This window comes from Triturus cristatus, chromosome 8 (assembly GCF_964204655.1).
Source record: "Triturus cristatus chromosome 8, aTriCri1.1, whole genome shotgun sequence".
In the NCBI taxonomy this organism is placed as follows: domain Eukaryota; kingdom Metazoa; phylum Chordata; class Amphibia; order Caudata; family Salamandridae; genus Triturus; species Triturus cristatus.
The window spans coordinates 774,793,411-774,819,227 of NC_140591.1; the positions used below are offsets into that span (position 1 = coordinate 774,793,411).

At 45.2% G+C, this 25,817-nt stretch overlaps 1 protein-coding gene across 1 annotated transcript; it reads left to right on the plus strand.

Moving 5' to 3' along the window:
- The first annotated feature begins 136 nt into the window (after positions 1-136).
- On the plus strand, positions 137-7,958 carry LOC146805078 (histone H2A, embryonic-like). The gene is made up of 2 exons (XM_085622214.1): positions 137-261; positions 7,448-7,958. The coding sequence occupies exon 2, from the start codon at positions 7,457-7,459 to the stop codon at positions 7,868-7,870; it is 414 nt and encodes a 137-aa protein (XP_085478340.1). The 5' UTR covers positions 137-261; positions 7,448-7,456; the 3' UTR covers positions 7,871-7,958.
- The last annotated feature ends 17,859 nt before the right edge of the window (positions 7,959-25,817 follow it).

Sequence of the window (25,817 nt, forward strand, 5' to 3'; positions counted from 1 at the left end):
CGTAACTGCGACCGGCAGGACCGTTGACATATTACAAGCACATTGTTTGCCTTACAATCACGATTCCAGTTCCGTTTCCTGGTAAGTGAATATGTGTGAGGGCGAGGGAGCGCGAGGAAGACACAGGTGACAGCAATCAGCATTAATGGGCGCTGGAGCAGGTGGGAGCCGGTCTTGGGAAGGTTTAAAAGGAGCGTGTCCGGGTTAGAGCAGGCAGGAGGCACGTGAAGTTGTAATCGTTGGTGTAATTGCAAGTAAAAGGTAAGGCGCTGGCCCTTTTCATGTAGTTGGGCTTTGACGATATAGGTCTCTTTATTTTTTAGCTGCTTAACGTACTGTTAGTTAAATTTCGTTAATCACTTGATTGCTGGCTAGTAGGTTAGGTGGGTGAAGTACGTAGCCATAAGGTGTAGGTGGGCGTCTGGCTTTGCCCACTTATAAAGTGTGTGTGTGTGTTTTTTTTTACATCATAGTGAGATGTAGTATTTTTAGCTGACTTTACTTTAAAGCACGTTTAAGGGTATAACTAGGGAATTTTCCTAGGTAGTTACTCGTTTTGTTTCCGAGAAACATCAAGCTGTCGAATGTTGGCTCTTTTTTTTAACATATTTTTCTATGCATTCTGGGAATTGTAATTCGTAATTCTAAGACGCAAATCTGGACTCTTGCAAAATTTAAAAAAAACAAATTTGGAGCACTATTCACACCTGGCTGGTGGAGCTAATTTGGGAAATCTTTGCAAAGCTCTCTTCCTACTTTCTTCGAAGGGTAGGGTGCTTGATGCACGTTTAGGTCAAATGGACCGCGCTGTTTTTGATTCAGATTGCTTATTTACTTTTCTGGATGTGTGCCTTTTTATTAAGCTTGGTGTGGTGTTTCTTTACTTTCTCCGTTGTTAGTGGCTGGTCATTTAGGGGCTTTTCAGAAAAGATACTTCTACTCGCCAGTATATTTGACTAAAATATTTTACCTACGAATTTTTGGCATGTTCCTAGTTTTTCTTTCCTTAAAGAGCTAGTGCAGCTATTGCTGGTGTAGAACGATCTAATATTTCTCTAGCAAAATGGAGGCCAACGGATGATTACCTGTGAATGTCCTAGTAAAGCTAGTCTCAAATTGACCCACCATGAAGTACCTGTCGCTTCTATTTTAGTTGAGCAAGGTGTGAACGAGACCAAGGAATTTTACAGTGTCATATGGGTCTTTTTAGCTAGTGTTTGGCGGGTATTGGTGCTGCTGTGTCTCCTGTATGGATTTGGGTGTTAATTGTTGCATTGTTTGCCAGGTAGAAATGGAGGAATGCTTAACTGCATTCTGCTCAGCAGTCCCATTGTATCTGGGTCCCGATCTCTAATCAGGAAATTAAGATCTTAAACCTTTTCCCTTTAATATCCTCCTGAGTATTTGCTTTTTCTCCTTTCACTTCCGGTTCCACCTCCTTCGAAAATACCTATGTCAGTACTTGGCAAGCATGTCCCTTCCGCCCCCTTCCAATTACCAAGTGCTACTCCTGGCCAGTAACTGCTGGACATTGCTATTTCAGTCCATTGCTAAGCATTTTGGGCAGCAGTCCCTTTGTTGTGGCAATGATACTTGTCACCTCAGTTTCCCACCCACAGATAAACTGCACCTTGTACGGATTCGCATCCAGTGTTAGGACTGCAGCAGCGGTGTGTCCGTGCTGAGCACAAGCTAGCTACTGCTCAAACCGTGAAGTCTTCAGCCATGTTCAATTTTTCTTGCCCCCCCCCTCCTACAGCTTGTCTGGTTGAACTATTAGAGCTGCAGAAATTGCAGCCTTATTTCACTGTAGGGTATCTAGTCTCTGCTTAAACAAAAGGTTTAAGTATCCTCGGGAGGGGTTAAGACTACTGAAATAAGTACCATACTATGACTAAATATGAATTTCTTTAATGTTTCTTTCGAAACTTTACTCCTGCAAGAGTAGGCCCAATATGTAGCTTAAATGGGGCGTGGAGTCTGTAGCTAAACCATGTTTGTTGTGGGTAGCTTTCTATAGGCCTGCGAGGGGGGGATATGGGGTAAGGAGGCTCCTAGTACCCCATAACGTTTGAGAATGGAGTTGGGCAGGTTACCAGGCCAAAGTATGGCGAATTGTAAGGCTGAACTTTGAGTGCATTACAGCCTGAGGAGTTTTAGATAGTTGGACTAGGGAAGGTTAGTTTTACACTTCGAAGTAAGCTTCTGAAGCTTGCACTCGCTGGCCTGTGAGCTGTAAGGCCAGCAAAGCAAGTAATGAATTAATTCAATGTGGACTGCCCCTTAGGAAGAGCTGCTGCACGCTTCATGTGATTAAAAGACCTTCAGGCTATCTGGCTCCCTGTTGTGCCTTACTAAAACTGTGAGTCCAGTCTTGGGTCACTACAAATGAGATCTGCAGTGGGGGGGGGGGGTGAGGGAAGAAGTTGCAGCTAATGCTTGCGGAGTAGGAGTGGTGGATATTTTACTTTCCTGCTCTTAGCCCAGTTAAGAGCAGATGACCACCTAAACTGGAGCACAGCCCACTCTCCTGTGGATACAGGACCAGGCACAGACCAGTATGCCCACCATTGGTGTTAAGTGAGATGAAACCTGCGCAATGTGGGCCAGATATCAGCAAGGAAGCAGATTTAGCAAAGTTATAGACTTCCAGTGGGTTATATGGCCGCCACCCACCCCTCCCCAGGACTGCTGTGGTTGACCTTGTGGTGCAGCCCAATCACCTGCTCGTTTGTATTGCAGCTCTGGTTTGACACTGCCTCTTGTGGGCAGTTTCCTAATAAAGGTTATTACTCCAAAGCTGTACAGGCTCGACCAACCCATGTAGCTAATCCTAGCATTTTACATGGTAAATGCACTTCAAGGGGCTGTTCTCCTCATACTGGGATCAACACCCCTGAGCCAAGGCGGAGTGAGGTCTAAAGGGAACGATTGCTCATTGTAGCGCCATCTAGGTCCAGCTAATCGACAAACGGTTTTAACTTCATAGGATGGCGTCTAATAAAATGTAGCTCATTAAGTCTTCCAGAATGGGAATAAAGTGGTTGTAGGTGTGCCACTCTATTATAAGCTAACTCCTTTTTTGTACGTCCTTAAGGCGTTACAGTTGCCCCACTGCCACCCTAGTGGGGTTCAACATTGATTAGCGGGCTGCAACCTGTCACAGGGAGAACACATCAAGCAGGGCTAGCTTTACCAAAACTGTCTGTAGCTAGCTACGATCTGGTAGTGGCCAATCAAATTTGCTTCTTGCAGGGATTATTGGTGCAGAGTGGGCAAGCAGCCCCGAGAATTTTAAGTACCGATTTTAGATGCATCTGTAGTTTCTCACTTCGGACAGTGGGAAATTCTGGTGTATAGCCCTTAATTTCTGCAGGTGCCACATCCGTCCTTGCCAACCCATACGAGCTCAAATTTCCTCTGTCCGAGTGAATGGCTCACCTGTGTTTTTTTGTTTTCTTTTCTTCCCCCCCCCCTTTCTGGTCTTGTACTAGTCTGTTCCATTATATAGTCAGGACAAAGTCCATAATGTGAACCTTTAACAGGCCTGCAATTCTTGTGGTGGTTTTTCTTTTTTTAGCTATTTTCCACTAAACGCTTCAAAACAAACTTGCCACTTTCAGTTCTTGTATCAAGTGGAATGGTAAGGGGTGAGCCGACAGGCCAAAACACATAAATGCACCCATGCTGTCTGACCTACGAGTGCAGTCCTTGCCACAATGATGATCCTATTGCTGGATGACGGTGCTGAAAAGCGAGGATTCCAGGTGCCTGCTGTGAGCAGATCGAGTGGATGTGGCAGTGAGACCCACCCCTGACTGGGCTGGCAGGAATTCCTTGCAGAGGAATTAAGAACTGTGTCGACTGCCACTCGCTCAATCTGCCTGGATTCCAGTAGCTGTCTGGAACCATGCGAAGGGCAGAGACTGACTACAGTCAGTGCCACCAAGCAGTTCTAAGAAACCGTTCTGGCAGAGTTCATCCCAATGTGTTAAACCACTCTTCTAACGCTTGACTGTTCTATCATAAACGTCTGGTCTAAGGATGAATATTTCAAGTCCAAATGGAAGGGAGCATGGTCTAACAACATAGGCTGGCTTTGCAAGCGAGTGGGCCCTAAAATGGGTGCTGAGGTGAAAGGGGTATAATCTTGAGGTGGGACTCCAAAATCAAGTGCCAGGTGTGACTCTTGGTGTTGGCATACAGGCCAACAAAGGGTGCAGCAGGTCTAGTTTGCATGGAAGCACCCCTTGATGTACTCCGAGACCACTCTAGTTACTGGGACCATGAGAACTCTCATTGCATGGGCTCTTGTTGATGGTGACTTATAAAGTGACACAACTGTTCCTAAAGCCTGGAACGACCTATCCCCTCACATCAGAGCTGCTTTCTCAGTTCTTGTGTTCTAGCTCCAACCCTGGCTTGGCACAAGCAGCTCCTGCTTAAGTGCCAGGATACCCTCCTGGTAAGTTGTGCCATACTAATATACAACTGATTTGAATTAAATCTGGTGACTTGGTCACATTTTCCAGATTCTTCCAAAAGCTCTAGTGTTTCGTTTCTAACCTGAGAACAAGGGGTGGGTTGTTTCCTATTGATTACGCTAAATTGCACCCCTGTTGTCGTCCTTGCATTTAGCGCCAATGGTCTTTTATTTACCTACTAAAAGTGGTGGAGGGGGAAGAAACCCTTCCCTAACAAGATGTCAATATCATGCCTGAAAGTACCACAGACTCCGACTTTCAGCTTGTCAATTTATAAGGCCAAGAATAATAGGATGTATACACATTGTAAAACCAGCATATACAGATATAGAAAAATCAATACAGAGCAGATTCTACAAATATAATTTATTTGGCATAACAAGAATACAATTGTAAAGCCCAGTATCCTGATACAACTCAGGATGGAAGCAGTCTAAATCTGTTTATTAGAAATAAAACCATTCTGTCCCTACACTATACTAAAAGGAGACGATACCCTTCCAGCTAGTCCCAAAGGCATCTTTTGACTTCCTGAGAAGTACTTGCGTCAAATGGGTTAAATTGCTTAAGGCTAGGAGCTCGTTCTAAGATGCTCCTTTCTCTCCGAATGCTAGCAGAAGTCTGGGGTCTGTCCCTGTGCATTATACAATATAGAATTTGATTTTCAGCTTCATCCTGATAATTTCCATTGCAACTGTATCTATGTGGGGAGGTTCATACTCTGTTAAAGTTCTCTGTTCACCAAGTCGACCTGGTTTCCCAGACACGAGACATCCTCCCTTCTCGCTTCCAACTGTCTTCATAGCATTCTTTGTATTTTTTCCAATCTCAGAATGAGTTCACATTCTGATACCTGCAGTAGGATAACACTAATTCTTGAAAGCATGCATTTAATTCTCAAAGCCAAGGAGGTGCAAAAACCATTACAGTTCTTGGGCCTAGAAACCGTTAAATTGTGTGGTTATAAGACTGTCCTGCTCTCGCTATATGCAGGCATAACGATACATACATAATCGTACTATAACAATTCACTAATGAATGTTGAAGGAGTCTAGTGGATACATGTTAAGGATCATCAAACACTGCAAACAATAGTAATATGTGGAGGTGCATATCAACCATGAGTATAGTGCACCCATACAATATAGTGGTGAAAGCACTCTCACTATCTTGTACAGCAGCATAGGAAAAAGACCTACCTCCCAGCTTGAATCTAGGAACTTTAAGAAGCTGCTGTTCTCTTGAACTGACATCAACCTTTCTTGGTTGGTATTGTGCTAGCTTATCCAAAATACCCGTAGGACCAGTTTTGTGGAAGGCATGAAGAGCTAACCCAGTTTTCTTTAGTATGATTCAAAGATAGTCAATGTGAATCTATCCTGGCTCTTGAAGCAGAATTCAAATTTTGCCTCCCTGTTACAAGCTGGGCAGCCCAATTTTGAAGTCTTTCAAGGCATATTATAGATTTTGTCTGGAGTTCCAGATGCAGAGCAGTCCAATTGTAATAAAATTGGTGGCTGGATCACTGACTTATGACTCTGCTTGGGTAATAAGGGCATCACCTTCCATATTGTCTTTGAATAAATCAATTCACCCAGAGATCTGACGTGCTGTAGTTCAATTTCTTCCAGGCCTTTAGCTATCGGCACTGGGGTTGGTGTATCTTTATTCTTTGAGCCACTAATTGGGTGCTTTGCTTGGGGATAAGGAGTCTGAGCAGATTACTGTAACTTCAATCTATGTGCATTATTGCACATCACATGAATCTCACTTGAGTTGTGGAGGTTCCTAGGCACCATGGCTATTTCAGCGACTTGGACAACTCTAGGTGTCGTCATAAGACAGTGACAGTCTGAAATATTAGTATCTGGGACACTAAATGGAGAGGTACAAATGAGAGATTCTGGTGAACTCAACCTCCCTAGACAATGAGTGGTCAGATATAACAGACGGAATAGAATTTGTAGGACATGTAGCCATGTTACTGCATTATCCTGCACTACCAAAGCTTCCAATCTATGAATCCAAATCTGATGGGGAAAGGTGGTACTGGGTTCTAATCTAGAAGAGTGCGTACATAATTTAGTAAAGTTGGCAATGCTCTCTAAATTGTGCAGGCATCTAAAACCAACCTGTTTTACCCAATTCATTGTTGGCTTCACTGTTCCTCAGGAAAAGGTGAGATGGGCTTTTAATCTGAGACTTTCCCTCTTCCCTACCTTATCCTACAAGCCCTCTCAAATTTTACACTTTGTTCTGGTCCTCTCTAGCATCCAAAGCATTTTTGACCCAGATATTGAATTTGTTTGTTGAGAAATGTACATATTGCAATGTTTGTGTAGTTGAGGGGCTCTCTCGAATTGATTTAATGCTGATCTCGTAATTTTAGACCTGCATATACCCAGTTCTCAATGAGTCCTTTGGAGAATAGTGTTCCTAGGTAGGCTTATGGTAAATGGGATCCCCTAGTGATTTGATTTAATTGGTGTTCTCCCGCCCCATTATCGAAGCCTAATCTTGTCCTTAAAATTAGATCAATAGTGTGCTCCTGTGTAGGGAATGTTGCCATCTGATCCAAGTTCAGATAAATCGTTGGTTTCACAGCTGTGCTCATTGCACTATATATTAAAATTGCCTAATAGGCTGAAGTTCTCAAATTTCAATGGACTATATTAAAGTTTTGGATGCTTGTTGCTTGTATTCTTCCTTTTGAGAGCTTTGCCAAGTAGCAGAATGTGTGCACCTTTATGCAGTCTTCTCCTTATTGCATTAAGGTTCTTAGTTGTAACCCAGAATATAATCTGGGTCTGTTTCTCAAACTATTTAACTTGGCTTTCTTTCTTGATTTGCTTCTGCTGCATTAGTTTGGCATTTGGCACAGTGGTTATACTACAATAGGGCATTAAGACAAGCAGATTATTTTGCTTTTTTAAATTTTGTCTAACTGCAATTTATCTTTAAAGGTCAGGAACATGTCTGGACGTGGCAAGAAAATTGTGAAGCAGAAGGCTGGTCCCAAGACTAGGTCCTCCAGGGCTGGTCTGCAGTTTCCAGTTGGCCGCATCCACAGGCTTCTGAAGAAAGGCAACTATGCAGAGCGGGTTGGCTCTGGGGCTCCAGTGTACCTGGCTGCTGTCCTGGAATACCTCACTGCAGAAGTACTGGAACTGGCAGGAAATGCTGCCCGGGACAACAAAAAATCCAGAATTGTTCCTCGACATCTACAGCTGGCGGTCAGGAATGATGAGGAATTGAACAAACTGTTTTCTGGTGTGACCATTGCTGAAGGCGGTGTGCTACCAAACATACAGGCCCAGCTTCTGCCCAAGAAGACTGCCAAGGGATCTTCAGCTGAACCAAAAGATGTCCAGTCACAGGAATTGTAGGGCCTTCTGTCTTGACCACTTGCATAATGTACTTTTTTAGTACAGTTACATTTTTTTAAACTTTAAATTAAATACAATTTTATCTTTCTGGTGTTGTCTAAGAGTGGTACTTCAAACGGTGTCTTTATTTTGTCTGCCTAGTGGCTGAGCAGTTTCAACAGTAAACCCATGCCTGCTGTCTGCCTTATTGCTGGTGACTAACTTCACCCCAAACGGTCATTCTATTGAATGCCCTGGCACAAGTACATTCTCATACTTTTTGTTCTCAAGACCATAACTATCTCCTGTGATCCCATTCTAACTGCTTGACTTGGTCTTGCATTCCAGAATACTTGGTTTGATTTTGAGTTGAAGAGCGAAAACCTACTCAAAGGAAGCATTGTACCAAATTCCAGGATGGCTGGCTGTAGAGGAGACTGCATTGTTTTCGAAGTGGAGGAAGGTGGTTGGTGGTGACCTTTTTCCATAAGGTGTGCGAAGTGCTCTTGTAGAGCAATATGCATCGTTTCAAAGCAACTGGTATATTGGTCTGGCATCTGGTTGTACCAGGACTTGCAATCTAGTCTTCAGTGTTGCATCTCTCTGATTTCAATTCAGCAATGTCCCTGTGGGACTGGAGGGGTTATGGTCTCTGGGTGTCTGGTAAATACTGCAGTGCCTACTGAAAGTAATGCAAAGTGACTGGGAGCAGTTGAGTTCTTGGTGCAGATTTTACCATTTTATTGACCAACTGAGAATGTATGGAACTGGGGCGGAGGTGGTATTCTGCAACTCCTGTCCTCGGGAAGTTTCCTCTGTAGGTGTGGAAGACTCCATTGCCAATGACTGGTTCACTTTTGAAATGCCCATCTGTACCATGGAGTCTAATTGCCTCAATCAGCCTTTAAAATGGTCACTGTAAAAGCGCTGACATGGTACGGTCGCTTGAGGAGTGAATGTAGACTAGTCTTATATAGCAAGTTTTGGGAGTAACATTTTTAAATCATTGGATTTAGACCCCCTCCAGATTGGATGAGAACAAAGCAGTTGCATCTCCTTACAGAGGGTGTAAAATTCTCATTTCTTGATTCTGAGCCCTGGTCCAGCATCCATTGCAATCCTTGTAGGGCTAACTCAAGCAAACCCTAAATTAACCTGTGCTCAATCCCCTGGTAGCTTGGCACAGAGCAGTCTGAATTCAACTGGAGGCCAGATGTCGTCCTTGGGTGTTTCTGAAATGGGTGTGGGGCCTTCTCAGAGTACACTCGGATACACTCTGGGTCGAGTGTCATTTTCTTAACCTTAGTTAAACTCTGGGTAGCTGCGACTGAAAACAGTACGGCTTGGCAAAAACTTGTTATAAAGCATTTAACGGCACTAAACCGAATAAGTCCCACACCAATAGACACAACAGTTCATAAAATGGAGCTTATTTTTAGATGCCTTGATCATCAATCCACCAGAGGGTTCCGGGATTAAAGTTTTTCGTTTTTAACAACTTTTAAATGCAACCACAAACTAGCATAATTCACCCTAAGTTTAACCATTAGGCAGGTGCTCTGTTGCAGGTTGGGTGACCACATCTGTACAGAAATTCTAGGGGGCCCGAGAGGATACTTTGGACAGTCCTGACCACTAGAGCATTTTAAATCATAACTTCTCTTTACTAAACAGACTTTGGTAAACCTTTACACTATCTTAGATACAGGGTAACACCTGGTATAAAGCAGTAATTACACATCCCATACAAAGGTTTACACAGGTTCAGCTTTTGGCTATCATGGATTTATCCTTTTGTGCACCTGGTAGTGGCAATATCTGCGATTGCTCCCAACTTGGCAGTTTGGGCTCTTTCAGCTCTTGTGTCCCTGGAAAATGGTTCCAGGGGGATCAGCGGACTGATCATTGGAGTTACTGTTGTGGGTGAAGGCAGAACACCAACTATCTGCCCTTCCCTGATGCAAGGCACAGTAACAATCTCACTAGCTCAAAAGTGCATCAGGAGCAGTCCTCGACAGTGCAGCCTCTTTGTGCAGGTTAAGGGCAGCAGATCTGCTCTTACAGCATGATCTGAGGGCAGTGCCACATTTATCCCAGGAAAGATCCCTGAGGGGGTCTACATGGTCATTAGACGATAGACTACTGGGTCCCCTCCTATGTAGTGATGTTGCCTTCAATGCATGACATCGAGCTATCCAGAGTTTTTTTTGTTGTCTTTTTGGGGCCCCTTTCAAAATGTAATGACCCTTCCTTAGTAGTCTGGAGCACCCTAGAGGCGTGGCTACCCGCCCATTGGATAAGTGGTTTGGGGATGGATATCCCTTCTCTGGATCTCTCCTAATTGTCTGGAACAAAAGGCATTCTGCTAAGGGGTGTTGCACTTGGTCCTTCAAAGGCAGCTTCCACTTTGAAGCTTGCATTTTGGTCTAACGGCCCAAGTGACCATCCTCTGGGAGGGGGTAGCTCCTTGCTCTGTGGCAACTCGTCTGTTTCTGGACTGGGGAGTCATTGACCTGCCCCCCAGCAGCCAGAGAGCTGTCCACTTGTCAGTCCTTTGTGAGGCCACTGGAATACGGAGTGCCAACTTGCTAAATGTTGCTTTTCTTAGTAGTGACATTAACTCCAACCTGGGCCTTGGGTTGAGTTTAATGCCCTGGTTAACTTGATATTTGACTGACTTGGGTAGTCTCGTTCAGTAGGTTAGCCAGGCTGGTATGCTAGCTGGTAACCCCATGTTGGCCAATGGGGCTACTAACCTTTCCACAGCATAAAAAGTTGGAAGTGTGGCTCTTGGGACATGACACTAAAAGTCCTAACTAATAATATAGAGTTGTCTTCCTTAGGGCTCAATAAGCCTTTAGGGGAGACTTGCCTATAATATGGGAAGTGGGGACTTTGCCATTAGTTTTATTGGCCAAGTCAAACTAGCAGTGTTAACACTGCCATTTCAGTCTGCTTGTGTTTTTTTTTAAAAAAGTATCATTGTCTAATGCAGGGTGGCACAGTGGTGTAGCCCTGTGAACATTCAGCCTTGTATACCTGCTGTACCATAGTCTAGGGACTTGGAAGTAAGTCGGTGCTTGCCAATTGGGTGTATTCAAATCAGCTGATCTTTTGTGTAGTTGGTGGTCTGGTTAGCAGACCTTGGTGTGCTTTCACAGTAGGAAAAAAGCCAGCAGAATCTGCACAAATGTGGTGAAAATGCTCCTGGTGTAAGGAAATACCTTTTTTGTAAAGTATTTGAACACGTCAAATGGTGAAACCACCACACCAAGTTAGTAAAATAGTCAAATTTAATAAATAAAACCAAAGCAACAAATTACATTAGAACAACCAGAGTCATTCCACTTTAAAGACTTTAGTAAAAAATGGTGACAAAATGCATAATTCATAAACTGAATATACAGTTGTGCTGTACCAGGACAGTCACATTAAAGTTGACACGATGGAGTGCTGGCCAGGTACAGAGACCCAGTTGGGCCCAGTGAACAAAGTACTGTCAATCCTGGTTTGCAGAGCATTGTGAAGATCTGAGTCGTGCAGCCGAAGCAATGCATCAGTTCAAGGTATGGTGAGGCTGCAGTGTGAGATCTTGTTCCATTGATGTGGGGTTGCTAGTCAGTCTGATATGTCACACAGGCTGTGCAGGGTGTTAGTTCTGAGGTACTGCACTGTAGGGCCTGACATTGGGCTGCTGATGACTAGGGATCAGAGTGCCTATGCCAAGGATGCATTGAACAGCAGTGGTTCCAAATGCGAGGTGGGTCGTTGCAACGGGTCTAATGCACACAGCAGCAGAGATGCACTGGTTCTGCTGGAATTTGCACCACGCAGAAGATACTATCCCATGGAGTCACTGGTCATCTGCGTTCAAGAGATGCAGGTCAGCGGAGTGGCAGCCCTTCCACAGCAGTCTGTCCTTCCTGGCAGAGCATCTACAGCTACTGAAGAGTTGGTGTCTGAAGTCCAGTATATACCCATTTGTACCCTTAAAGACAAAGGCTTCTCTTTGAAGTACCCAGGTATCCGGTGTTCCTGCCCTGACTCACTACAGGGGTTTTCAGCAATTTAAGCAGTGTTTGACAGTGTCCCATAAAATCCTGCTCAAGGGCCTTCAGGACATTGGCGGATCTGCTCTGTCCTTGTTTGCTTCCTGACAGTTATCTTTTCAGATCACTCCCTCCCCCACCCATTACAGCTCCCAATTGCATGTTCTGCACCATGGCATGCCAGAGGGCTGTTCTCTGCCTCTCCTTCTCCTCTTCCCCCCCCTCCCCCCCCCCCCCCGGTTTAATATTTACCTTCAACCTCTGGCAGTGTAGTGTTTGAGGCTTGCTCTGGTGTCCCTTGCAGATGACACCCAGCTCGTGCGCTCCTTTTCCAACAGTTCCATGCCAGACCCGCTTGAGGAGAATGATCGTTGTTGCAAAGTAGGGGTTGCCAACTGTTTACATCTGAACATAAGCAAAACACATTTTTCCATTTGTAAAAGGCCCACTTTTGGGATGACTATTGGTGGCTCTGTTCCCTTGAGCTGCTGCCCCCACCACCAAAGACCACGATTAAAATTATAAGTGTTTGGGTGGACGGCACCCTAAACCTTGAAACACATGAAATATTGCTTGCAGGCATGTGTTTTGGCCTCCTACAAGGTCTAAAATCCTTTCTTGGATATTTTTCAATCTGTGCACTCGGCAGACCTCATTCTCTCAGCCAGATTGCAACAGTCTATACCTACAAGTCAGTAATTGCAAGACCCAGCAGATTCAAAATGCCTTGGCTAGGCTACTGTTCTCCCTTCTGAAATTCTGCCCTGCTTCTAACTTCCTTTGTCAACTTCCTGTGAAGAAGCATGTGCACTTCAAGACCTTGTGTACCATCTGTAAGATCTTCCACACTCTGAAGTGGGCCCTTATGTTGTCTAGTTTGCTGTCCCTGTATACCTTCATGGCTCCTTTGCTCAGCCAACCTTAGACGGGCCACTTTTCCTTGTGTTAAGAGTAAGAGGCCGCTCATTTTGTGAAAAAGCCCCAGTTCTCTGGCATGTGCGCCGCCCCCCCCCCCCCCCCAACCCGCCTATGTAGAATATACTCAACTGCTTATTCTTCAAGACATTTCTGAAGACCTGGCTTTTCTCCACTTAGGACTTTTCTTGGGGCATTTTGCCTCCCTGGCATTTTTGCAGCCACCTTAGAGTTTGGGGATGGTGCAGGGAAACCCTGTTGCTGGTCAGCTATGTGCTCTACAAATGTACATTTGTATGTCGGTCGGACACAGCCGATTCTGGTGTAAGTGGGGCTGTTAACAGTTCCTCCCTCCCGTCCTGCCTATGATGGTTCATACAGGCACAGCTAAGCTCCCTATTGACTGGCTAGGAGGAATACACCAAGCCCTGTCAAAATTCAACTTCTCTGTAAGATAGGATATTAAATTGTGATTTCAGAGACACCAAACGAGCTGGTTTTCTCTTCCCATTTGGAAATCGCACTTAGCATAGCATTTTATATCGGAGATCGGCCTAGCAATAGCGAAAAACGAATTTGTGTCTTTTTTTTTTCACTACCAGGACATGTACAACTTAACCATGTCTTACTTTTTTAAAAATAAGTTCCACCCTGCTCTCCGGGATTTCCAGGGCCTACCTGAGGGTGACTTGTATGTATTAAAGATTTGGCCCAGTCACAAACTTTATTTTGCCAGGTCAAAATGGCAGTTTAGAACTGCACAAACAGGCTCTACTGTGACGGGCCTACACCATATTTAAAGGGCTACTTGAGTCTGTCACAAACAGTGCTGCAGGGCCACTAGTAACATTTAATTTATAGGCTTTGGGTACGTGTAGTAACACTTTACTGAAGACTAACAAACTAATTACGCCAATTGGGTGTAAGCTATTATCTCAATGTTTGGAGGAGAGAGCGCACACACGTTAGCACTGGTAAAGTGCAGAGTCCTAAGACCAGCAAAAACTAGGTTAGTTAAAGAGGAAGAGGCAAAATGTTTGGGGGAAGACAGGTCATATTTTCTGAACTGATGGCTCCATGTGAGCTATTTATAGCTGGGGGACTAGTCTGTGTACTAACGCAGAGATTCCTTCTGTTCTGGAGATGTGCATCCAGACAAGTTGAGTGACCAAGAGTTTGTTTAGCTATTGTTGTGCACAAGCTAAGCACTGGAACAGCTCTGCAATGGGAAACTGTCTTTACCATGTGTTTGCAAGTATATATATCCGGTAAGTGAAACCCTATATATTTGTGTGTATTAGGGTAAGGGAGTTTTAGGGGTGGATATAGGGTGGTACAGGTATCGTTAGTGGTGGGTGGGGGTATTGAGTGGGAAGGTGGGTGTTTGGTGGTAAGGGTGTATTTAAGGGTTGGTAAAATTATTGGGGTTAAGGGTGTTGTGGGGGTTTAGGGGTGAGGAGGGGTATTGGGTGGGTTTTGGGGTGGGGGTGTTTGTGGGTCTAGGGGTGTTTGAGATTAGGGTTCAATAAAAAGAATGTTTATAAAGGGGTATCACTTACCTGGCATATAATTACAATCTCGTAAAGGGATGTGCATGGTAATGACATAGAAACCTCTGCAATACCTAAATAGTAAAAGGGTGGCAGGCTGCTGTCTATACCGAATTACACTGTCATTCATATTTACTGACTCCTCTCAGGACTGTTATATTCTTATCCACTTTTGCAGACCATTCCTAGCAACGGGTTAACGAACACTAGTGGCTGCTGCTAAAGTTCTGCAATTTTAGATCCAAATACGCGCTTGCACCCAAAATTGAAATGAGGACGCATTTCTCACTAACAAAGTAGTGCTAAATGATTACCGGTTTGTGTACCTCTGCATCATTTTCCTTTAATTTAATGTCTTTAGGAAAAAGTGCAGGTTTTTTTGACCAATCAGAACAAGAAGGTGGATTATGTAGCAAAGTGTTTTCTGAAATGAGGAATCGCCCATGTTTTTACTCCTGTTAAGCAGTTGCTTTATAAGGTCTTGCCTAGCGTTGCAGTGCATGCGCTGCTCGCTCTGCAAGACATATTGTGGATGAGGAGACTTGAAGCCCCACTCCTCATTTTCATTGGCTGCTGTCATCGTTTATGTAAAACGGTTGCCTCTGATTGAAACTGAGGCTGTTTGGTTTCCGCTCTTACCCCCTTTTCGTCCAGCTCATCTGGACTGGATCGTCTGCTTTTCAGTTGTTGTGAAGCAATTTTTTATCTGTAGGGGCCATCTGTTTCTAATTAGCGTGGCCTTAGCGCCGTCGCTTTCACTTTTGTGATTATTCACATATGGCTGGGCGTGTTTCAGTGGGGATGAGTTTATGATGCTTTTACAGTGGCTGGGGCTCCGCTTACGTTTCCTGCTCCTCAGCCATTAAAGCCGTCAGTTCCTCCCTGGAGCACGTGCGGCTCTCGGACAGGGCGAGGGCTGGTGGCAGCACAACCCCCTTCTGCGTGCAGGTCTCTGGTGACGAGCAGGAGCTGAGGGGAGCACTGACCGCAGTGTCTCGGGATTGCATTCCGGGCACTTGACTGGTGGCGGCACCTGGGACTACATCATAACAGCGTGCGCGGCCCCTGGACTCTGTTCCTCGCCGTTAGGTATGGTGTTATTTGTTTTTTATTATGCCAGGGGATGATGAGTACAGGCCCCAGCTAGACCCGCAAGTACAAAGGGTTCGCCCTTCTGTGTACGAAGTACTAGAAGGAAATTGGCACGGAAACTGCAAATACAAAGACAAAGTTTATTAACCCTCAAAGGTGGTCCTACAACCTACGCAACACTCTACAGTATTGCACAGAGTAGCACAAAGAACTTGTGCACATGGTCCCCTTTTATACACAATAGAGGGGCTCATAAGTAGGCAGATACAACATGAAGCAAGATTTATGGCCTTATATGGACATGTTCAGTGCATAATCAATACATGGGTGGAGTTAATGTTTCCTGAGACCCGCGAAAACACATTTGAATAAAGCCTAATTAGTGACAGATGTGGTCAGTCTTGAACATACACCAAACGCACAAAGGAGTTATTTATAGACTGTTGCTAGGCAGATCTCGGGATTGACTAATGAAGAGGTAAGACTCTTCTCGTGCGGAGCACGTGGTTTCGTGGCCATACAAGATGGCGGACGGCTAAACAAAATGGAGTCTGAACATTAGTCAATATAAAACAGGAAACGTAATTAAGACATGAAGAGCACAGGTCTTCAGTGAATGCTTAATCATATCGCTGTTTTATTTACAACAGACGACCCTTTCAGCATTTGCTGAAGACATCCGGCTTGCTAGGATAATTAAGATAATCATTATATAGATTTTCATCATCTCAGTTATTTCTTTGTTTATGCTCTTTTGATAAGTGGCATCGGCAACAGCTTTCTTATTGGGGATACAGAATGAAACACATAGAGAACTTATCATAGGACCACATTGAATACACATACATGTGAACAAAATTGCTACAATAATACATAGACCAGTAAGGACTTTCCATCCCCATGTAGTAATTAAGGTCCAAAACCATCCAGAAAAGGTCCAAGTGCCATTTTCTGTGTGAATGTCAGCAGCGATTTTATGCAATTTATTAATAGCTTGATAAACCGATGGTGTGTGATCAGGGATGAACACACAACTACTTCCTATAATTCTACATGTTCCACCCCTATCTGCTAACATAACATCTAATACCATACGATTCTGTAAGGTAACAATTCTAGTGATCTGCAATTCTTCCGTAATGTTCCCGAGAGCAGCAGCAGTTTGATTCGTCACAGCCTCTACAACCCTAGTTAATCGTCGAACCTTCCTACTATTCAGGGCAGCTCCAACAAAGAAAAACAGTCCTAGATTAAAATCAATATATTGTTGCAAACTGGTGTCCGTCTGGTCAACATCATCAACAGAGTGCGTTTATACCTATTTACGGTTACGTTGTTTAATAACTTCAAATCTTTATGATAAGACGCAGGTGCTAAGAATACAGGGGGTAATAAAAAGGCCACATAGCATACCCCAGACCATCCGGCAGGCAAACGATAGTAACCTTTATTACCACACACAAAATAGGTATTGTGGGAGGCCAGAAATGTACTGTTATTTAATCCGTCTATATTTAGTACAACAATGCAATCACTGACACCAACAGGAATATGACCAACGCTTTGGATACACATGTCCGCTTGGGCTTGTGCCACTGAAATTACAAATTTCTCGTTTCCATGAGTGTCTCTAGTATCGTAAAGACGTAGGGAATTAATTCATTGTCTGGTCGATATTCTTCCCATTCCCATATTGCTCCATTGGCTTGTGCATAGCCTTCTTTATCCTGATGACACTCTTTGTTAAGTATGAAGAGTAATCGTCTCACTGTAGGCTCTCGTGTGGCAAAAAGCAAAGTGTACCATGCTCTACAAGAGGCATTATGTGAGAAAGGGAGAGGTATAAATGGTGTTCCCCCCTTTCTTCTGATGGGCTGGCATCATACCACAGATCCAACAGTTTGTAGCATTTGTAGCAATGTGGGTATGATGCAGCATCTGGATAAAAGTATTATTCAGATAGGACTGGCGATGCTTCAATTCTTGGTATGGAAGAGTGTAAAAGTAGTGCTCCTCAGGCACCGGAGTAGACACAACAAGCAACTCACGGGCAGGAATTACATCCTCAACAAACCATGTGGTTATAGCAGCAATTGCCATAGCAACAATGAAAGCTATCGCACAAAAAATTTCCTTCTTCTCCATTTTCAAACAAATGTCAATATCTTCCTGAAACTAAAAAGGCTGTCAGAACTCTTCCCCCTAGGCAGCGGTTGATTTCTTCACCATCGGGCCAAGACGGGTGTCACTACACTAATGCAGGGCTGATCCCCCCCCCCCCCCCCTGCCTCATTGGCTCTCCGTTTCACTAACCCAGAGGCTGCTCTGACAATGTATTTTGATACTCAGAAATTCACTTCCTCGGTCTGAGGTGATATCTTCTTACTCCAGGGGTCGCTTGGTCCGGGAAGAGCTCCTCAGTGTCGTCCGGGTCCACAGCACGGCCTTTCTTCACAGTCAGGATTTCTCGATGGTCGGTCAATACGGCAGGCTCCACCAATCCGGGTGGCACTCTACGACAATGTATAGAGTGGATCCAATTTTTGCGGTTGGAGACCCGGACAGCCGTTCTTGTTGCAAGCAAGACCTGCTCGGGACCGCACCACCTCGGCTCTAGACTGCTCGCTCTCTCAAACGATTTCACCAAAACGAAATCTCCGGGCCGGAGATCATGGCCTTCACCTGTGGACCGGTCGGGGAGCGCTGCTCGAACCTGTTGATGAATAGAGACCAACTTATCGGTTAACTGTGCCAGATAATCACTCATCATTACACAAGGTACATCAGACACTGACTTTGGTTTCGGTGGGCCCCAAATGTTCATCGGACGTCCAAACACGATCTCATATGGCGTGAGACAGGTTCGAGAATGCGGCACTGATCTGATTGACAATAATGCCAAAGGTAAAGCATCCGGCCAAGTCAGAGAAGTGGAAGCTTGTATTTTCGCTATCTTAAGCTTCAGCTCAACCAATCCCGCAGACTGAGGGTGAAACACTGCGTGGAATTTTTGTGTAATTCCCAATCCTTTCAAGACATACTTGATAACGTCCGCTATAAAATGAGGTCCATTATCGCTCCACAACAATCTACAAACACCATATCGAGGGAAGAACTCCTTCAATAACACCTTGGCTGTAGTAATTGCAGTATTGTCTTTCGTAGGGTATGCCTCAATCCATTTGCTGAAGGCGCAAACCACTACTAGGACATACTTCAGATTATTACAGCGTTCAAGCTGAATATAATCCATTTACAAAACTTCAAAAGGTGCAGTGGGTGTTGCAAATCCTCCTGCTGGAGTTTGTGTCCCTTTTCCTGGATTGTACTTCAGGCAAATCATACAAGTCTGCACCACTCTCTTTGCCGGGCTAGCAATCTCTGGATGCTCCCAAACTGGTGTGAGCAATTTTACAATTGCGGAAGCTCCAACATGAGCTAGCCCATGTGCCATCTGAACCATAGGTTGTACAAAAGCTATGGGTAACTTCCATTTATCCATCTGCTTATTTCTCCAACAACCTTCATCGTCCAATTCTCCGTCAGTAGACCATTGCTCCCGTTCTTTATCGGAAGCTGTCCTCTGTATCTCTAACACTTCTCCCCTAGCATCGTGCCATCTTTCTGCCTGCGACTTCACAACATACATTGCAGTGGAGTCAGGCTGCATCGCAGTGTCTCGTGCTACTCGATCTGCCAGAGCATTCCCTTCTCCCACCTTATCTATCACCTTTTTATGTGCATTGCATTTAACTATGGCAATCTTCTTTGGATATGTCAATGCAGTCAAAAGGTTGTGAACTAACTCTCCGTTCATTATCTGTGCTCCATGTGACGTTAGAAACCCTCTCTCCTTCCAGAGTAAGCCAAAGTCGTGCGCTACCCCGAAGGCATAGCGGCTATCCGTATAGACATTCACACGCAATCCTGCACTAAGCTCACATGCTCGTGTTAATGCTATCAGTTCCGCTGCTTGAGCTGATTTCTGCGGTATGCGTGCTGTCTCCACTACTGTTTGTGGCGTGGTGATTGCATACGCCGCTGAAGTCGTACCATCTGGTAGCTTCAGGCACGACCCGTCCACCCACAATTCTCCATCTACATCTGTAAAGGGCGTATCCTGGAGATCAATACGGCCCTTTGTCTGTTCCTCAGTTACAAAGGTGCAATTATGTGTTTCTTGTGCCTCAGGCTGAGTCTCCGGAAATGGCAACAATGTGGCTGGGTTTAGTGTTGCGCATCTCTTCAATGTGATATGAGGAGCCAACAACGTCAGCTCATATCCTGTTAGACGAGCACTAGTTAAGTGCTGCATCTTTGTCTGATTCAACAGGGTGTCAACAGCATGGGGGACCAACACCAATAGCTTATGGGATAACACAATTCCTTCGCTTTGGCGTATTGACACAGCTGTCGCCGCAACCGAGCGAAAACAACCAGGCAACGCTCGGGCAACAGGATCAAGTACTGCCGAGAAATATGCACAAGGGCGCTGCTTGTCGCCGTGCATCTGTACTAAAACCGATAACGCACATCCATCTTTCATGTACATACAATATAAAGGGCTTCGTATAATCAGGGGTGCCTAACACTGGTGCTGAACAAAGGGCTTGTCGTAATTGTTGAAAAGCATTTCCACACTCGTCTGACCAGGGAAGGGGAGTTGGAGTGTCTTTCGTCAAAAGTGCCAGCAGCGGTTTAACTATGTGTGAAAAAGCCAGTATCCATTGCCTACAAAAAGAAGTGAGTCCCAAAAATGCACGCACGTCCTTCTGTGTGGAAGGTACTGGCGTGTCCAAAATTGCTTGAATGCGATCTAATGTGAGTGCACGCCCCTCCTTAGACAAAAGGTGACCTAGGTAGGTTACCTTTGGTCTACAGAATTGTAATTCTTTCTTCGATACTTTGTGATTGTGCAATGCCAAAAAAGAAAGCAAAGATAACGTGCACTTCTCACATTGCTCAGGAGTATCGGCCGCCAACAAGATGTCATCGACATATTGTATGAGGGCCACCCCTTCAGGTAAAACAAAGGAATCCAACTGTCGTTTCAATGCTTGACTGTAAATGCTAGGACTTTCTGTGTAGCCTTGAGGAACTCTACAAAATCGATATGAACGATTATTCAAAGTGAAGCCGAAAAGGTATCGGCTATCAGGATGAATAGGAATCGAAAAGAAGCATTTTTCAAATCAATAACAGAAAACGTGGTTGCCGTTGGCGGGACCAAAGTAAGCAATGTCGTGATGTCGGAAACCACTGGGTATTGAGGTATCACTATCTTATTCACCTCCCTCAAATCAATAATGAAACGATAAATCCTAGTATCAGTGTCTTTTTTCAAAATCGTAAGGATAGGACTATTGCAGACATTGTATGGAACTTCCTCCACTACCCCCACCTTAATGAGATCCTGCACTATCTGCGTGAGTGCCTCCTCCCCCCTCCTGCGAAATACGATATTGAGGTAGGCGTGGTAACACAGCTCCCTCCTTTACCCTAATGTGTACCGGGGGGATAACCATCTGTCCCACATCAGTATCCGAGGTGGCCCACAGAGTGCGGGGTAGAGAAGCCAATGCGGTAGCCTCTGCAACCACACACATCCTTCCTGTCCTTGGATAGTTATCGTTTAGAATCACACGCACTCCTTCAGGGGAGCAACGGATTGTGGCTCTGAAATGTTTGAGCATATCCAGACCCACAATGTTATCAGGCGTGTTCGGGGAAAGCAAAAACGGACAGGGTGTAGGAAACTTATTAACATGAAACGCAAGGGGTTGTGATAGTGGGCTAAGTGAAGGTGTGCCATCGCACCCTATCGATGTAACCGTTAAGCCAGACAGGGGAGCCCTCAGAACCAATTGTTTGGACAAAGCGCTACGAGTAGCTCCTGTATCAACCAGAAACCGATCAGTAGAACCCAAAACATGTGCTGTAACATAAGGACCCCTCTGATCTACTGGCACTTCAACTGATTCCTCCCCCCATCCTACGCAATCCTATGCATGTTGCGAATCGTGATACCCAGGGTGTTCATAATCAGACATTTGATACTGGTTTTGTCGATCAAACACATTAGGCCCCTCACGTGGCCGCATATTAGAATCAAATCGAGCACGCTCAGTTAAATGTCCTTTAGGGCCCGAAAAACCTCCTTTACCTCTCATCGGCCCCTGACCACGCCCCTGGCGCTGCGCATGTAATACCGGACAATCCCTGGCCCAATGACCCAACTGTTTGCAATACGCACATTGATCCTTAGTTACATCTGGGCGACCAAAAGGGGGACCATAAAATCCTCTTCCACCCCTCTCAGCACCCCGGCGAGGCGGACCATACACTTGCGCTAACATCACCTTTGTTTTTAAATCTTTCGACTTTTTCTCTTCGTTACCCTTCGCTTCTTGTTCCTGACGCTCATAATACTGAGCCATCGTCAGGAGGGATGCCGGAGACGATGTTGTCAAAGAGCTTTCACTCGCTTTTAATCGAGCTGCTACTCCTGGCAATAAATTCAACACATATTTATCAACAAAAAGATGTCGACCCGTATCATCCGTAAGTGACTGACCGCTAAAATCATGAAACGTTTCCTCAAGTCGCGTAAAGAAATCAGAAACTGATTCATCAACCTTCTGTTTACATGAGGCTAACATATTCCAATCAATCTTCTTAGGGGGGATAATCGTTTTCAACTTAGTCAAAATAGCAGCTGGGAGATCTAAAATAAGCTGAGGCGGCTTCTGCGCGGGTTTTCTTTTTCTATCCTCATCTTCTATGTCAGACCATTTCGCCTTAAAAACAGCTTGATCATCTACTTTCCGTACGGATCTCCACATATCCGGTGGCAAAATAAGCCCAAAGAACAAATCTATGTCTGCTAAAGTCATAGTACAAGAATTTAAAGCCGCCTCAACTTCCTCATAAAAGGCAGCAGGATTCTTTCGGCGATCGGGTAGTGCTTTCTTCAATGCCATAACATCAGCCCTATGCCAAGGAGTATAAACCCAATTGTACACAAAATATCCTCTAGCATCGGGGGAAGACCTATCCGAACTAGTTCCGCTCCCTTAGGAGGAACGTACAGAGGCGCTGCCTCTCGCATCGGCTTAGCATGCACTAATTCAATCTTATCTGAATGAATGATAGACTGCTTTCTGCCTGCATTTGGATTCGATTGCTCCTCCTCCTCTTTCTTTTGGCGCGCTTTCTCTTTGAGTTCAAACATCGCGTCCCGTAACGCAAACGGCCGTCAAACCGCATAGGGTACCTTAGAGGGAGAAAGGACACCGTTACGTAATACTTTAGAATCTAATACTATATCATCAGGCTCTAAAACATCGGAATATTTCCGAAAAGCAGTAACCACTTCATCAGAAAAAGCTTCAGCAAAGTATAACTTTTCCCTATCCTGCCATCCTTCCAAAGACGACAATAATTCAGCGAGAGATAGTTTATCTTTAAGCGCACGAAAAGAAACTTTCCGAAGCTCACCCATGTGATCAGTTGATAACATAGACCGCGTGTCTACCTTCTCCTTGAGCAATCCAGGATCCTTGACTCCCGGAGCGGACGGGCCAACATAAGGTGGCGGAGAACGATCTAATAGAGAAAAATCATCTTCAAGATTAGTAAGGACAGGATAAAGAGGCTGCCGAACAGCATATTGACCCGAAATTTGCAACCTGTGCTCTTTCTCCTGTTTTTCCGCCAGTTCTTTTTCCTCACGCTTTTTCGCTTCCTGTGCTTTCACATGATCATTTTTCCGTTGTTCTTTGTCACTCAGCGCTTTTTCACGTTTCTCGCGCTCACGCACTTCTTTCACCCACAATCGTATACATTCAAACATGTCTTGTCTCGCACGCCGCTTACATATACACTGCTCCACATACTCAATCTTACGCATATCAAACGATCCATACAAAGGCCATCGCAACTCAGGATCCTTCTTGGTATATTTCCTCCACAATGTGCTGTACATTATAGGGGAAAGACCGTGCTTCACGTACATATCCCTATTAGGAGCCCCCTCTGGGGGGGCTGGTTCAGATTCCTCAAGACTTAAACGGTTTCCAAAACAGCAGCACCACTTACGGAGTGCGCTCAAAGCAGGCATGTTCAAGAATAGTGCAAAATATGCAATATTATCCAAAAGTGGCACTTAAACGCTGCGCCGTTCAAATTCAAACAACCCCGGAGAAATATCTCCACATTACCTGCCTATATGTGTTGCAACGCATATATTTTCACATTATTCATTTCAAAATATGACCGGTCATCACAAATCAAATCAAATAGCCACGACAAGCGTATCCTAAAACTGCCTTGCCAACCCAGGCTTCAAAAGCTCGCAGCAAGTACCGTACCAATCAAGAGCGTCCAGATTCCAACTGCCAAGTTCCAAATTCGCCTAAATGGCTATTGCACGGCAAAACCGACAGAAGGGGTCTCAGTCGAGGACCGGCGCCACCCAGATGGTCAGCTCAGAAGGGAAGGAAGAAAGCCTCGGGATGCCAGGACTAAAGACGCCGCTGGCAGTGATCACATCCCCGGCAAGGTTCCACTCCTTCGTCGCGACCAATCCTTCGAGTATCCGATTCGCCGATGAGCCCCACGTGACGGGCGCCAATTGATGAGTACAGGCCCCAGCTAGACCCGCAAGTACAAAGGGTTCGCCCTTCTGTGTAGGAAGTACTAGAAGGAAATTGGCACGGAAACTGCAAATACAAAGACAAAGTTTATTAACCTTCAAAGGTGGTCCTACAACCTACGCAACACTCTACAGTATTGCACAGAGTAGCACAAAGAACTTGTGCACATGGTCCCCTTTTATACACAATAGAGGGGCTCATAAGTAGGCGGATACAACATGAAGCAAGATTTATGGCCTTATATGGACATGTTCAGTGCATAATCAATACATGGGTGGAGTTAACGTTTCCTGAGACCCGCGAAAACACATTCGAATAAAGCCTAATTAGTGACAGATGTGGTCAGTCTTGAACATACACCAAACGCACAAAGGAGCTATTTATAGACTGTTGCTAGGCAGATCTCGGGAGTGACTAATGAAGAGGTAAGACTCTTCTCGTGCAGAGCACGTGGTTTCGTGGCCATACAAGATGGCGGACGGCTAAACAAAATGGAGTCTGAACATTAGTCAATATAAAACAGGAAACGTAATTCAGACATGAAGAGCACATGTCTTCAGTGAATGCTTAATCATATCGCTGTTTTATTTACAACAGGGAGAAGGGGCCTGGTGAGAGGGAAGGGTGGGTATGACAGAGGGAGAAGGGCCACTTTGTTACTTTCATGTTATTTGAGATGGTTTTCACAAAAGCCCTAGGCCGCGGCGCCCAGCTTGGTGATGTCAGCAGCCGTTAAGATGTCTGCATGGCTGGGGTCACATGACAGGCTCCGCTACTTTGTGAGCACATTGGCAGGTAAAGGAGCAGCGGCAGAGCGAACGGCGCCGGTAACCAAGGCACCGGGGTGGGTGGGCGCGCCTGAAGGGGGGCTGAGGGGTGTAGTCTGTTATTCTTAACTCTGAGGGACATTGGGGCCGTGTACTGGAATGGAGCACTTGGGACAGGAGAGGGGCATGAAGAGGGGAAAGCAGGCATGGGTGGTCACTGGCATTCTGGAAGCTGTGGGGTGATAATTCATGCTCCGAAGTTGGGGTTTCAAACCAAAGACTAACTAGACTTTAAGTGGAGTAGAGGCCATGTCAGTTTTGTGTGCTTTCACTGGTATGAGTCCTGGTATATAGTGTGCATGGGACTGAACTTCCATCCCTAATTGTGGGGAACCGAGCCGAAAGCAGCTGGTAGTGTGGGTGAATATGGACTGCCTTGCAGTTGTGCAAGGAATGCTTTTCGGAGGAGTGTTTGATTTAAAGAATGGAAGAATACCCATATTTCTCTTAACCTGCAGGCAGGTGTACACTACGAGGAAATGTGCGTGTTGTGGAGAGGAGGCGGATGGGGATCTCCAGTCAATGGCGACCACACAGCTCTGTTCACACAGACAGATACCCCAGCTCAGACCTGAATCACAGTGCACAGCTCTGCACACACCCCACCGCAGACCTGAATCACAGCACCAGCTCTGCACTCACACCCCCCCCCACGCACACAGCTCTGCACACACCGACACACCCCGCCACCTTGGACCTGAATCACAGCACTCTGCTCTTCTCACACAAACATCACTTGAGCCATGTTCGTAGCAGTGAAAGTCCCACAGTGTTTCGTGTGATCATCTGGTTTGCTTTTAAGGGGCATGTGCTGTGACATTGCTTTGCAGCATCTACACCATGTTAAAATAATTTATCTCTCCATTGTAGAGCTCAAATGA

Coding starts and splice junctions, on each gene's coding strand:
- LOC146805078 (XM_085622214.1), top strand. CDS start 7,457: ATGTCTGGACGTGGCAAGAAAATTGTGAAGCAGAAGGCTGGTCCCAAG.